General features: G+C 40.3%; 1 protein-coding gene across 1 annotated transcript in view; it reads left to right on the forward strand.

Moving 5' to 3' along the window:
- Window positions 1-13,173, forward strand: part of SLC9A7 (solute carrier family 9 member A7) — a 70,508-nt gene extending 57,335 nt beyond the window's left edge. Inside the window, exons 15-17 of the mRNA XM_068182650.1 lie at window positions 2,332-2,414; window positions 5,616-5,721; window positions 11,429-13,173. Of these exons, the coding sequence (XP_068038751.1) occupies window positions 2,332-2,414; window positions 5,616-5,721; window positions 11,429-11,677 (438 nt within the window). The 3' untranslated portion in view covers window positions 11,678-13,173. The remainder of the gene's footprint in view (window positions 1-2,331; window positions 2,415-5,615; window positions 5,722-11,428) is intronic.
- Window positions 13,174-15,122: the final 1,949 nt, after the last annotated feature.

Raw genomic sequence — 15,122 nt, forward strand, 5'->3', positions numbered from 1 at the left:
TAGTTCTTCCTCAGTTCAGAGGTGATATTCTTGGCTCCTCTTAACTGATACCAAATTTTGGACCTTGGACTTGCTTAGAATCCAAGATTAAGTTTGCTAATCTGATCTCGACTCTTGTATACCAAACCACATGCCAGCTGGATCCCGCCTGGACTACCTATTGCCTGGGTGAAGCAGGAGGAGCACGGGCAAAGTGCTATTTGTATTCAGCCAACTGCTGCTGTGAATCTTTAGTGAAGCTTTCCATGCACCACTAGCAGCCCAAGGGTTGACTTTTTTCCCCCTGAAATATGCTATTGGCAAACAAGGTTGATGGAAGAATGTTGTTCATGGCAGAATTTTCAGTTTTGCTCATCTATAAACTTGAGTTGATTCACAGGAGGAGTGAAAGGTCTGGAAAAAACCAAAACAACTCAAAAATTCCTCAGGCTTAACTGGGACTTTCCTCTGTCCAGACCTTGGTTTGCACTCTTCCAGAGTTCTGCTTGACGCTGATAGTTCAGCAGCACAGCTGGTTGCTTATGAAGGAACCTACTTGAAGAAGACAACTTTGGATCTAGAGGATGCTTAGGGAACAAATGTTGTATGATGATGGTGTTCAGGCTGGTCAGAGATAGATTAACGTGTTTGGGATTAGCTTTTTTCATAGTGGTTTCTCCTGCCTTGGGGTGGGTTTTTTTTTTGGTAGGTTTTTTGTTGTTGGTTGTTTTTTTTTTTTTTTGTTTTTGGTTTTTTGGGGTTTGTTTGTTTGGTGTTTTTTGGTTGGTTGTGGTTTTTTTGGCTTTTTTATTTTTTCAATCCTTTCTTTTTCTTTTCCTGGTACATGTTGTACAGGTAAGAGATACTTGCTCAGGAGGCACATCTTTCATTTCAGAAACTGCATTTGGCATCTCAATGTTCTTTGTAAAAGCCTGTGTTCAGCACACAAAATAGATGCTGAAATGGTGGAGCTGGCTTCAAGTAAGGGTGAACTTTGTTTTGTAACTATCTGGAAGTAACCAGAAGTCCAGGCCTCAAAAGAGCTTTTACAGTGAAGGCCACAATTATTGCATATATACCAATATTTATCCATTCCAAGGTTAGGAAGTGGTATCATGGAAAGATGGCTTTGGCCAGTTCAGACTGAGCTTGTCCTCAGTAATTGAGGAATTGCTGTAACGGGAACAGAGCATGGGTATTCTGTTCTCATTCAGTGTCTGCTCTGGAAATATCATGTTTGATTTTTCCCTTGTAAATATAAAGAATTTACCCATTTGTTTCCCCCTTTAGCTGTGCATGCATTGCTAATGTAGTCCATTAGTCAGTTCCCTTTGGATTCATCTTTCTTTCACCAAGCCAAGATTAGCAGTATGTCACAGTTAAAGAAAATAGATCATTTGGGAAGGGGAGGGAGCGAAAATGTATTGGGTTTAACTCTTGCTGGATCATGGATTTTTTGCTAGTCAGAAGTACGCAGTGGAATCCTGTCTTGCTCTTTTCCAGTAGTTTGGAAGATGATTCATACAAGGCATTCAATTGTTTTCCTGTGTTTAACTCTGGCTTCTGGCCATAAACAACCCCCCCCCCCCCCCAATCTGAACAACAAACAACAAAACAAAAACACAAAGCAAAGCACTCAAACCCTAAACAGTAACAAAAGTAAAAACAAATGCAGCTGCAGACCAGCTGGTGTGATCATTTGCAGCACAGCTAGGTAAGAGATTACATTTAACACTGTTAGCCCTTTCAAGGTTGATCCAGCATTTCTGAGATTTGCATGACCTCCCTCAATTGTGATCTTTATATGCATTCTCTGTTAAGCACATTTCTTTTAAATGTGATATATTTCATCAGATTTCTGAGAATTTATCCGATATGGTAATTTCACTTGTTGTTCCAAGGAAGCAACATGCTTAAGGAAAAACCATCAAACGTACAGTTAGGCCTGGACCTAGAGTTAAGGAAGCCAACCAAGAAATGAATAGGCATCAGCCTTGGAATATCAATGAGGCTTATTTATCAGTTTGGAAGTTATTTCTATATCTGTTACTAGACTAACAGCAAGATAAGGTTTTAGGCTCCGGGGAACTTGGTGGTAGAGGAGTTGTTAAGGTAACTTGAGTGCAATGAAGAAAGCCTGGTTCTCTGCAGTTGTTTCTGGTCTTTCTAGGGAAAGTAAACTCAGTATTAGCAAGTCTCTAAACAGATTTCTTCTGTGTTTCAAGTACAGTATTGAAGTCATTTGGCTTTTTTTTTTTTTTTTGTCAGGACATTATATTATGAATTATTGGAGTATATAGTTCTGTGTTTTTCTGCCTGAAGTAATTTGATATGTGTTTATCTTTCTTTTAGGATGGCCAAGATTCTGCACGAAGGAACAGGACGAAGCAGGAAAGCGCTTGGCTCTTCAGGCTGTGGTATAGCTTTGATCATAAGTATCCTTTTGAAAACACAGCCTAGTTTCAAGGCATGAAATGTTCACTTTTTCCCTTTCCATGTACCCATAGGTAGCCTTAAGCACTTGATCTTTCTCCTGTTTGACTCTCTTAAGTATTTGACAGGCTCAAGGCCCAGAACTGAAGCTGAACTCACTGGTGCAGCAGACTTTTCCTTTCCCTAATGTAGGGTGTGTGACACTTGCTGGAGGACAGAAACCAGTCAGAGATGAAATACCTTCCTAAACAATAAGACAGACAATTAACCGTATCAGGACCTCTGATTTGTTCTATTAATCTGTGCTTATTTTCAATGATGCTAATAGCACAAACTAGGTTTCCAGTTCGTTGTACATATCTAAGCCTCAACTCATTGCTCTGCAGAGCCATCTGCTTTTGTGATGAAGTCCCAAAATCTGTGGTTGATTCATAAAGAGGAAGTTCTGGAACTAAAAATCTACATGAGATCCAGCTGATCTCCTTAAGTATATCCAGAAGGTACTATGGGTGTTAAAGCAGAGTGTCTCTGAGTGTATATAGTACTGAACGACCTTTCTGAAGCTATTATTATACTATTTAGATGACCTTGTTTAAGATTCTGAGTAACTTTTGTGTAGCTGTCCTATATTTCATGTTTGTGGGTTTGGGTTTTTTTTTTTTTTAATCTACTTAACTTAATCAGTATATTATTATGACACATTAAGTATGTCACAGCTGCTCCTCAACAGCTTAGAGTCACTTAGCAGAAAATGGCAAAGATAATCTTGTGGCCATGGCAAGTCACACCTAGAAACCCAAAGACATTTCAATACTGAATTCCTAGTAATTTCTGGGGCAGCTAAATACACACACTGACCAAAGATAGGGCCCTAGTATTCTTGTAGCTTGCATGTGAGTCTTTTCACTGGGGTCTTGGCCTTTGATTGATAACAGATTGATGGGCTGGTTGGAGCACAGTAGTTTCCTTCCATGCCTTGTGCACGAGGCTTTCACACCCAGGCAAACCTAGCTAGTATGTTAAAAATGTTTGGATCCTAATAGCACTTGCATCTTTGGGATAAAATCTGTTTGTGACCAATGCTTTCAGATGCAGTAGTACTGACCCAAAGCACAGAAGGGAGTGTAGGTGCTATTTTAAATATTCATAAATGTTAGTAATTACAAGTTAACTCTTCTAGTGACTGGCCTCAAAGTGCCTCAAGGTCAATTTTTATGATTATTAAAAAAAAAAAAAAAAAAAGCCACAGAGAGACTTTGGTGTTAAAAGCATGAAAGGATCTGGCTGTGGCTGACTGATTCTTTTTCGTCTTTTTAAGAAGGAAGCAGAGCTGTCCTCTTCCCTTGCCTTTACAAAAGGGATGTGCCCAATGAAAGGAGTAGTTGGCAATGCTGACTTCCCTCAGCTGATGCTTGCAGAGAACATCCCTCCCTAGCAGCTGCAGCAAAGGCGGGGGAGTGCCAGGAGAAAATTACAGCCTAACTACCCCTTTCACAGAAACTTAAAGGATCTTGACAGTGCATTCCTTTTTTTTTTTTTTTGTTTTTTGTTTGTTTTTTCCAGTGGTGACTAGCAATATTTAGGAAAAGTTTCTGTGAAGTTTGTGCCAAGGAAACTGACACTGAGAGGCAGAACTGTCTTAATGTATGTAGGGATAAAAGTCTGCTCCTTCTGTTGGAAGAAGGCATTCAGATAAGATTTAAGCTGGGTGGGCTTAAATTGTACAGATGGGATGATCTGTAGAATTGCCACCTCTGTATCCATGGCTAAATGGGTTTTTTTGCTGGTGCATTTACTTGGTTTCTGTGTAGAAAGGCAGATCGTCTCAAAATTCACTCTTTGCAAGAGAGCTTAACTTGAAAAAGATGTAAGTGATGGAAAAGTGTGCTCCAGAGCTCGCTATTGCCTGCAGAGCTCTGTACGCATGGATGAGTGGGAACTTCATTCCTGTGGAATGCACTTAATGTTGTGGGCCGTTCCCTGGGCTCACCCACAACTGTCAGACATGGAGAAAACTGCACCTTTGATGAAGTAGCAGATGTCTTCAACTGGGCTTGTTTTTTCACGGCTGAGTTGCTGCCTGTCTGGCACAGGGCAGCGTGGAGCCTGGGCTAGCGCAAGGGCGAAGAGCTTGTTTCTTTCCAGGAATGGGTGTAACCATGCTCTTAGAGAAGGAGGAAAGGAGGAAACATAACTCTGCTCAAGTAAGCAGCTGTGCCAGGATCTGCTGAAGGGAAGGGATAGCTCTCTGCTAAACCAGCCCCCTTGTAACCCCCCAAGAATCTTAATGGGTTGGGAGGGAAACTGTTATATTTACAAATGGACTTGATTATCTCTGTGCTTAGAGGCCTAAGAAAGTAAGTAGAATACCTGAAACTTATGTATTTGAATTTAAAATGAAATTGATTGATTAATGTGTTAGACAAGATCAATATGCTGCTTTTTAACAGAGACATATATTTTGACTCTTGGGTATTTTTTTTGAGGCATATCATCAGTGTGGAGTACTCATGTGCAAAGTGTGGATTTACCAGGGCACAGACCTGTAAAGTAGGGGTAAAGAGACTTTCCCTTCCCATGCCCATGTCCCCTCAGTGCCATCTAGGTAGCACTGCTTTCCTTTGACACTGTGGCACATGCTTCATACAGTTTTCCCTTTGCCTGTCTGGCTCCGTGTGGTAAATATATGTGCACTGGAGAAATATCTGTGAGTATCACCAGGGTAGTATCTCTGGCTGCACTTCTGTGGCTCAGTAACCAGCACATAAGTGGCTATATTGCTTTGAGAATGTTGAATGGACAGAATTTCTGTATTCCCTATATAGAGCCACTCAGGAATATCAGGAATATTGCTGCCTATAGCTTGCAACCTTGACACCATGCTCCCATCTTCAGAGCAGAAACACCCTTGGACATTTCAACACTAAAGCACCTTTGCTTTCTTCTTTTTACTTGAGAGCATGGAAGCTGGAGACATTGCAACGGTTTGAAACTTGTAAGAAGAAAGTTAGCTAGTGGTCCTTGCAGAAGATTAGTGAGTAAAGAAACTGCCCTTGAAACAATCAAGGGGAAAATGTTGGGAGGGTGTTTTATGTACAAGTATTGCATATCACAGTTCAAAGGCAGAACTACATTTATGTACAATTGTCTCTATTTTCAATAGTGGCTTTTGAGCACTGGTGTGTTTTCCTTAACTACTGAAGTTATTTAAAGCCAATTCTCACTCACAGTGGCCCTCCGCTGACCACAACGCTGCCCAGCTGGTGTGGCCTGATAGCCCGCTGCCTGACGAGTCCCCAGGTTTATGATGTAAGTAGAACAATTCAATACCTCTTACTTTTGCTTTTTATTTATTAAATGCCAGCAAGTGTTTTTTCTTTTTAGGTAATGTCCTGGTTTCAGCTGGTCTGATAGACATACTGCAAGAAAGTCCTGGTTTTCCTAGGCAGAAAAGATTTAAGATTGTCTCCCCTGAGGCAAAAGCTTCTGTTGTTTGAGATCAGGAATTATCTTATTGTTCAAATACTACTTTAGAAAAATAATATTTAAGGATATGGGGAAATTACAGGCCTAGTCAATAACCCAGCTCAGTGAATCACTTCAAAATCTTTAGTCCCTTCTCAAGGCTTTTGGACAGGATTCTTTGCCTGTTACTGCTAAACTTTGAGCTCTCCTTGAAGATGTCATTGACACATTTACCCACCTGGAAAAAAACTTGGTAGCGCTTCCCTGCATTGTTTCCACTGCAAAATTTGAGATCAGGTTTCAGAAACCATTAATCAGTTACTTATCTCAGTCTAACAGGTCACCATACTGTCTCTACAGACGTATCTTGCAATAATTTGTGCTTTATTCTCATATTACTCTTGTAGGATCCTGATCCTTGTCATTCTTATCTGTACAGTGCTTCTGAAATCTACAACTTTTCATAAGCTGCTTGTAAATGAAGCCACAGTACTATGTGGGACATCTCAAATTTGCAGGTTTTCTGGGATATTAATATCTCTATGCTCAACTAGTCTTGGACCAGTTGTCTATTAATCCTTTCCTAGAGAGTTATGAATTCTAATTGCAGCATTGAAATCTTTCCCTACATTTCTCTCTGCGTATCATTAGCATCTTACTTGTACCTGATAGAAAAAATTCGAAGAACTTTGAGATACCTGTTGCCCATTTGGAACTGTAGTAATACAAGAAATTGGCCTAGTTCCCATCTTTGCAATGGCACTGAAGGTCTTAAAACATGTCTAGATTGGAAGGCATCCATCAGACCAATTAGCCCACTTGTGCACTACCCATATGTCTGTCCTTGTATGATCTTATGAGAGTAATTGTCCAGTAACTGAGGATCTAACCAGAATGAATATGCAAGCTTTGACTCTCATTTTCTCTTATAGTTGGCTCTTTTTCTTCTTCTTTTTTTTTCCCCTCATTACTCACCATTGTTGGCTACCACCAGATATGGAAACTTATTATTTAATGGATTGGCTCAGTGGTACACACAGGACATTAATTTCATTTAAAAGGCTTGTTAGGTTGTATACTTCGTTAAGGTGCATGACACGGAACTTTCCTGTTGTATTCTCTTTCCTGTTCCTTTTCAGTGCAGTGCTGCATTTGTCTTAGGAAAGAATATGATTTTGAAGTTTTATTTCTAGCTTCTTTTCAAGATTTCTGAAGCCTGCAGTTGCTTTGTGTCTTTTTGTTTCTTTACATGGCTGACTTTGCTACAGCACTTGGCTATGACATTTCATTACTGGTTTATAAGCTATGGAATCTTTTGCCTTTCTATTAAATGCAGGTGAAGCAACAGAGACAGCCATGTCTTTGTGGGGACAGAAACTGATTGGAATAGTGCTTTTTCTGAGGTATTTCCAGGAAAATTAAATGGTACACCTGTGAGAATTAAAAACTGAAGATTGTCAGTTAAACAAGAAAAAAAAAGTCTGTAAATACTTAATAAAGTATAACCTAGCTGTAAAATATGTTCCCAAACAAGTCTTAAATCCTGGATCTCATTCCAGGTGCATGTCTGAGTTATGATATCTATATAGAGAAGAAAGCAATAAGTATGTGGCTAGGCTGACTGTATATTTGTAGTTAATTTTTAGCTTTTGTTGTTTTGGGCTTTTTTTTTTTTTATCTGACTTTATCACAACCTTACTTAGAATTCACTCTCACTTCCACAAGTGGGAGTAGGTCTTTTTAATTAAATGCCAAAAGGGGGGTTCAAAAGTCTGAAAGTCAAATAATCCTCCAATGCAGCCCACCCACAACTTATTCCTCAGCATGAGATCATGTCCTCTAAGCCTCAATTTGCATGGAGTATGTGTAGGGCTCTGAGTCAGCCCACAGGGGTGAGGTACAGTGGATTTTTTCCAGAGATGATGTTACTGTTCCTTGCTGACATTCTCCCACTGCTTTAAGGCTGTGCCACTAGGCTGTTTCCAACCCAGACAGACAAGCTGGAATTTAAAGCATGTAAGGATGCTGCTGTTAGCAGTTAAATTTTGAAAGTTATAATTTTAATCACTGTTTTTCTCTTCTGGTGTTATCTTCAGAGCATGACCAGTTGGCAGGGCTTTCCAGCTTATCCCAAACTTATAGATCACTTATTTTGCTTTTCCTCTTGAAATGTCCTTTGAAATTTTTAGTAATTTTCTGTTCTATCAGTCATTTATTCCAGCTGAAAGAAGCCCTCCTGGGTATACTTTTTTGTTGTTGTTTGTTTTGGGGTTCTTCCACACTTAAAAAAATATATATATTTCTTGCACATACACAGTATGACAACTTGGTATGAGACCAGAAAGAAATTGAAGTCATTTATAAATATGCAAGCCCAGTGAAGAAACTTGATTTGCAATCTTTGGAGGGGATAACTCTCAAAATGGATAAGAAAACTGTTCAGCCAGGCTTCCCCCTTCCCCCTCCTTAGTGGTTCTAGCTTCATAGAAAAAACTACTTAGTTTCCTTGGTGAATTTAAATTCCAACGGGTTTGGTTGGAATATATTTTGCAGGTTTAAGTTGGAATATATTTTGCATGCATGGTACTCGATGCTTTCATTTTGGAGCCACAAGATAAGTAACTTCTAATGAAAGTTCTGTTATCTGTGGTACCTGTGTTGTGTTCAGCACCAGCTTTGTGATGACTGCCAGCACTTTGCGCATGCATCCTACTTTGCTTGTGCTTTTTTTTACATTGTCTTAGGAGGCAATAAAGACTGGCTTTGTAAGCAGTAACTCCTATTAAATAAGCTTTTATAACAAAAAAACATCTCCAGCACGTGTTCTTAGGAGCAGGAAGAGCTTTTGCCACAAAGAGGATAGTCTGCAGAGAGGTCCCTCAAAGTTATGGTCAGCGCATCGAAGCAGAATTCAGGCTTCTGCAGAGTTTTGGATTCAGGTCTTTAGCCATTCTATGTGTCAGTTTCAGTAGTGTTGTTCAGGCCCGTGTTTCTGAGTGAATTGAAGCTTTTCCTACAGAACTGTAGGGGATTGCAGAGGCCTGTTCAGGGTTATTCTTGGGAGTATTTCAAGTCCCTGTGGATCTATTTGGATACATTTCCTGTCTTTCTTGAACGAATTGTTCATGCTGCATGAAGCACGATAGGTTTATTCGCCCATCCTCTTTGTTTGCAAACACAGTAAAACTGTCTCATAGTACATGAGATTTTTTGTGGGTGTTCTCAGGGGAAATAGAGGAAATAAAATACACGCTGCTGGCAGTACTGTTCAGATTGGAAACAAACAAGCGGACCTTGGCTTCTACGAGGCAATGTTTGTTCACTACCTTGAGAGAAAGCTCAGTGTTTTCTCTGGAACTGGTCATGTTTAGGTACATGTAAGTGCAGCCTGGGACAAACCAAGGAAGACCGAGTCAGGACTTGCCATATAGTATAAAGCCTGTGACCCTCTCTTTCAGTGTCATGCTTCCAAGAGCTCCTCAGCCTTTTGGGGAAGCTCAGGTGCAGTGTGTTCTTAGGGTTTCTTATCTGATAGGTGGCTGCAAGGGTTCACCCTTCAATAGCGTTGTGGAGACAGCAGGTGCTCTGGGAGCTTGCTGCAGCCACTTCACACGTGGCCCTGGTACAGCCATACCTTCTGGTGCTCTGTAAACTCTGCCTTCCCCTCCTGGATGCTTCTCCAAGGGCAAAAACCATGAAGGGGAATGTGTGATAGACCTTAGCAACTTCTTCAGCTTTTTAAAACATTATGAGTCAATAAACTTCCCGCTTCGTGCTAATTTTTCTGATTATCATCCTTATTTGAATGCCTCTTCTTCAAAACAATATATATACAGATTGCAGATTTTCTTAAACTGATTATTTTGTGACTCTTTTAATCATTTTGGTCTTGTACCTCAGACTTTTTTTTTTTGCAACTAAAATATTTCAAAGGCTGTTTCTGCCAAGTACAGCTGAACCCCTTAATTTCTCCCCCCCTCCTTTTTTTTTTCTATTTAAGATGTAAGTCAGTGTTTTCTTTGTGATCAAAAAAGCAAGTGTCCTAACCGATATTTGCTCTTTGAGAACAGTGCTCCCTATCAGACTAACCTTGTCACAAAAAAGCAATGATAAATTTGGATGCCCTAAAGGTTCTAAGAAATTAGCATTCCTTCGAAGTAGAGCTTGTCTTGCACCCAACACTGAGCTGCACCATTTCTTTCGTTGATTTTGGCAAACTCCTGACACCTCTTCTAGCCCTCATTAGTTATATATTCTGTATCATCTAGAGGCTTTTGCTGCTTCATTTTGTCTGATTATCTTTCTGACATAATGACAGGAAGCTTTCCCAGGAAGTTTTATTTAGCCAGGAGCTGCATTTTTCATCATGGACAGGTTAATCAGCATTTTCAATCGCCAGTGCCCTGAACTCCTGTTCTGCAGTAGAGGCAGAGCTTTCTGCTCACGTTGATCACAGACATCCCATCTCACATGGCCTGTGGCCCCCTTCCTTTGCCGCAGTGCAAGAAAATAATGTATTTTGAGAACGTAGCCCGATCCGTGTCCAGCCTACTGAGGGAACAGCAAGGCACATTTTAGCTCCTGCTAAGCCGTACGGAGCCATTCATGTGGGGAAATAATTGCTTTCAGTTGCAAGAAAGCAAGCTTCTAGCACTGATTACAATTTTCTTCAAATATGAAGAAAGCTCATTTTCTGACCAATTCAGCTATTTTGCCCTTTACCACGTTAAACAGGAGTGGAATGCGGTACAATTGTTGTTGTGTTATGCTGTGATAGAGAAATGAAGTGCTTTATTACACTTCGGCAATTTCTATTCTCTGACTAAATATTTCATTCCATCTCTGCCAAAATAAATTCACAGGGTTTTGTGAGCCACTTTCTTAAATGATTTTGAGAAGAAGACACTTCAGAACTAGTTACAAAACTATGAAGCAAGCATTTTGTTGTATCCATCCTTTATAGCTCAGAAGCATTCTGAAGAACTAGGTCAAGTAATGCTTTCTTTAGTAATAGATAAAAGTAAGGAGATAGTTTGAAAAAATATTGTTAATTCTTGATGTATAACAAAAACGTGTTGAGGAATCCTTGAATATAGAGATTTTGGACTGAGTTCTTATTGACTTGCACAAAAAGTTTACTAATGAATTTGACTAATTAGGAACAGATGCAACTCTGTGTGAAAGTGGCTCAGCTGTGCTTGATCCTCCTGTATTGCCTTCTAAATTGTCATGCAAAACCCAATATGTACCACTCATCTCTTGTACTTCTGGTGTCCTTCCAGTGCTACTAAATCCTGGGTTACCCGTTCCATAACCTAGTTCTTGGCTTCAGCTCCCTCTCATCTCTCCCCAGTAGCAGTAGTTATACAGGGAACAGTAAGCTGATTTGCAAACACTGGGTTCAAGGCTATTTTTAACACTTCTTAAGGTGGAACCTTATCTCTTCTGTATTGACATGTAGGTGAATTTTCTTCAGTTATGTTCTGAGCAAAAAAGGTGCTGTGCACTGTGTAGAGATTTTTCTTTTTCTTTTTTTTTTTTTTTTCTTCAGAATCAGGAACAGCTTCGAGAAGAGGATTCTGATTTTATTCTGAATGATGGTGACCTCACTGTGACATATGGTGATACAACAATAACTGCAAATGGTTCTTCTGGCCCCCATACAGCTACCACTAACCTTGACAGCAAGAGAACAAAAAGTAGTTCAGAGGAAGCACTGGAACGTGATTTGGGAGCAGCAGATCATGAAGTTACAAGCAGGGGTACCCGGCTAGTATTTCCTCTGGAATACAATGCATGATTACTGACTCAGTAAAAATAACTCTTGCTCTGTGAATGGATCAAGGAAGACTGCAGGCCACTGTGTCACTTGAGGTGGGGGTGTTTATTTAAACAAGTTAACACACATAAGTGGTTTTACTGGGGTCTGAAGATGTCACCTATTTTTTACTCAAGATGCTGACAGTGGGGTTTTCTATATGTCTGAAAATAGACAAATCAGAAAACTGGTTATTCTCCTCTTTCCAACTGCTTATCAAATCCAAGTATAACTAGCATGCTGCAATTGTTTTGTTCAGCTGCAGCAGCTCTCTCTCTGAAGAGAGATACTTGAAAATGTTGTCATAGAACTGAGCTTGTCTTGGCTTAGCTTGAGAATGTGAAAGGACAACTACAAACTTGATCATTATTAAGAGACAAAAAAGATTGTGTGCATATCTGAATGTGAAGAGATCCATGGTTAACTTCTCTCGTGAGGTTGAGGAAACAAGTAAAATGGGACTAGTAAACATTAGGGTTACAGATGTGTGAATGAAAGACTGGGGAATCTGTTACTGCAAAATGTACTTAATCTATTTCAGGGAAAAAAAGGGAAAATAAGATTTCTTCGCTGGCCAGCTGTTTAAATAGGAAGGCAATGAAAGCTACTTGTCCCTTTAGCTTTGGCCAACTTGACTATTACTCTTAGCCTAACTTCTAGTGCCTCAAAGGAAAAACATCCAGCTTCCTGTGGTCTAAGATGTACCTGAAGCCAACGTGAGCCTGGAGCCAGGCTCTCTCGGGTAGCAGTCATGAAGTAAAACTTTCTTTCATATGAAGATAGTTGGAAACTTGGCCTGGGGAAAACTGCAGATAGGAGGAGAGAAATAAAGAGAGAGAGGCAGTATTGAACTTGCATGGAACCAGGAGGTTTCATATTTCTCAGAAGAATTCATGGACTCTGCTTACAGTTCTTGTGTGCGATAAACAGCAGACATCTAATTAAATCAGACAAACAAATACTACTGTTTTTACCATTTGTGACTATTCTAAAAGAAAGCTGTTTACCCTCGTTCTCTTTTGCAGAGTAGATGTGAAACTTCAGTGGGGCATTGCACAACAGCATATAAGCTACAGAAGTGATGAACTGTAGTATCATCTTAAATGTGAAAAGGGAAAAATCTCTGACTAGTATTTAGCCCACTTACACGTAGGCTAGCTTTAACTTATTGCTAAATGCTTTTTAATTTCCAGATGAGGAGATAATCATTGTCTTTGCCAATAGCTGAAAATGTATGCTTTGAAGAGCCTTTCAGCTATTTAAAGCATGCTAAAATGTGATCTCATTCTCATGTCTCAAAAGATTTATTTTTTTAAAGAGTTTGTGGCCCACTAACGTGATGTAATATCAGTTTGTCCAAAAAGTGTGTTTTTCTTGCTGTCATTTCAGTTGTTCCTCTCATAAAACTGTGTGTGAGTAAATACCCACTCTGTTTTTCCTTAACTATTAAACTTATTGGGCTAACCTCAGTACATGAACTTCCTGCTGCAGAGGAACTTTGCAGTTGTGTTGTCTAGTCTGCTTTCTTTCAAATGTGTTCTCTAATGAGTGATCTACCTCCCTGTCTGTCCCTCCAAGGTAAATTTATAAAGGGTATTGATCTATGATGACTGTCTCACATTATTAAGAAAAGAGACAAGGAAACCAGGAGCGTTTTTGTGGAAAAATTGTAAGACCAATATAGAATCACAGAATATTCCCAGCTGGAAGGGACACACAAGGACCATCGAGTCCAGCTCCTGGCCCTGCATAGCACCATCCCCAAGGGTCACACCTTGTGCCTGAGAGTGTTGTCCAAATGCTTCTTGAACTCCGTCAGGCTGGTGCTGTGACCACTGCCCTGGGGAGCTGTTCCCGTGCCCAAACACCCTCTGGTGTTCTGATATTAGAAAAAAGTCCTTTTTCTAATATCCAACCTAAAACTCCCCTGACACAACCTCAGGCCATTCCCTGGCCCTATCACTGCTCACCACAGAGAAGACAAGTGCCTGCCCCTCCTCTTCTGCTCATGAGGAAGCTGTAGGCTGCAGTGAGGGAGCTTTGCTCTTAAATGGTGCACAGTAACAAACCCTGCTGAAGACCACTGAGCAGAACAGCTCCTTTTCAGGCCTGCATGTGTTTTGCAAAGAAAGGCCAATTCCCTTCACTTCCCTGGGAGCACAGGCAGTTTGTCAGCTAAAGCTGAGGAGCCCTGAGCAGATCCTGGGACTGCCAGGAGCACTGCTACAAACAGGGGCCCAGCACTGGAATGTCCAGGGTGCTTTCCGTGAGAGGTGTTCCAAGTGCTGCTGACGCTGGCTCCAGGAGCAGCTCTGATCCTCAGCCTCCAGTTATCAGAAAGGAGGAGCACTATGACAAGTGTGTTTACACTCTCTGCTACGTGTCTGCTATGCAATGTAAACTGCCTTTTCTGATAAGCCTGAACAAGGGTGAAGTATCACATACTTGGTACTTGACCAAGTCTAGCCCTATTCCAAGCATGCATGTTTTCTGACCTATGAAAAGACAAAAAAAAAAAAAAAAAGTATTTACTTTTACAATGAAGGAATTGCCTTCGGGGAAAAGTCTGCAGGAATTGTAACTGGAGGAGACAAAAAAATTTCTTTATTTGGCTGAACTTCCAAAGAGCTGATGTGAAGCAAGTAAATAGTAAAGGCTAAAATGACATCTATTTTTAATGAAATAATGGCTACTATGTTTTACTCCTGGGGGGGAGGGAAAGCTCTCACAGTAGGAATTCTAGCAACCTTAACAGATACTGTGAGCTGCTCATGCTACTTAGGAGGCCAGATTCTGTGATTTTCGTCTTTATAATAAGATTGGCATGGTCCTTCATGTATAATATCAATTTAACTCCAATTACAGTCTCCCTTTAGACAGTATTAGTCAGCAGAATGTCTTTTATTCTGGACAGTAAAACCTTAAGAACTAATATGCTTCACATGCCTTTCAAAGAAAGGTTCAGTGCTTCTTTTAACTCTGAAGCAGCTCCCTGGAATAACATGCTTGACCTCAGCCTTGGCAGACTTGGTGTCTGCTTCTGCACAAGTGTGGGAATGGAATTTGGATACTCTCAAGCCTAAACTTCCTATGCTTTTCTTTAACATTTGGGGGAGGACCTTTTTGGGGGAGAAACCAGAGAAGTTACAGATGCATCAGCAGGAAGTATTCCTCTCCAAAATTACTGAACCCATGATCCACTGAAACTTTAGAAGAAAGGGAAGACAACCCATGACTAGGAGACACAGACCATCCAGGAGAAAAGCAGCCAGTAAATACCCTGGACTGGCTATGAACAGTCTTGGTCATAATCAGACTTGAAGAAAGTAGGAAAAAGCTGCTGACTAGGTTGAACACATTAATCGGTCAAAATCCCATAGATTAACAAATTGAAATATCCCTATATTGGAAAACACTCTTTGTAAGA

The sequence above is a fragment of the Anomalospiza imberbis genome, chromosome 2 (assembly GCF_031753505.1).
Source record: "Anomalospiza imberbis isolate Cuckoo-Finch-1a 21T00152 chromosome 2, ASM3175350v1, whole genome shotgun sequence".
Taxonomy (NCBI): domain Eukaryota; kingdom Metazoa; phylum Chordata; class Aves; order Passeriformes; family Viduidae; genus Anomalospiza; species Anomalospiza imberbis.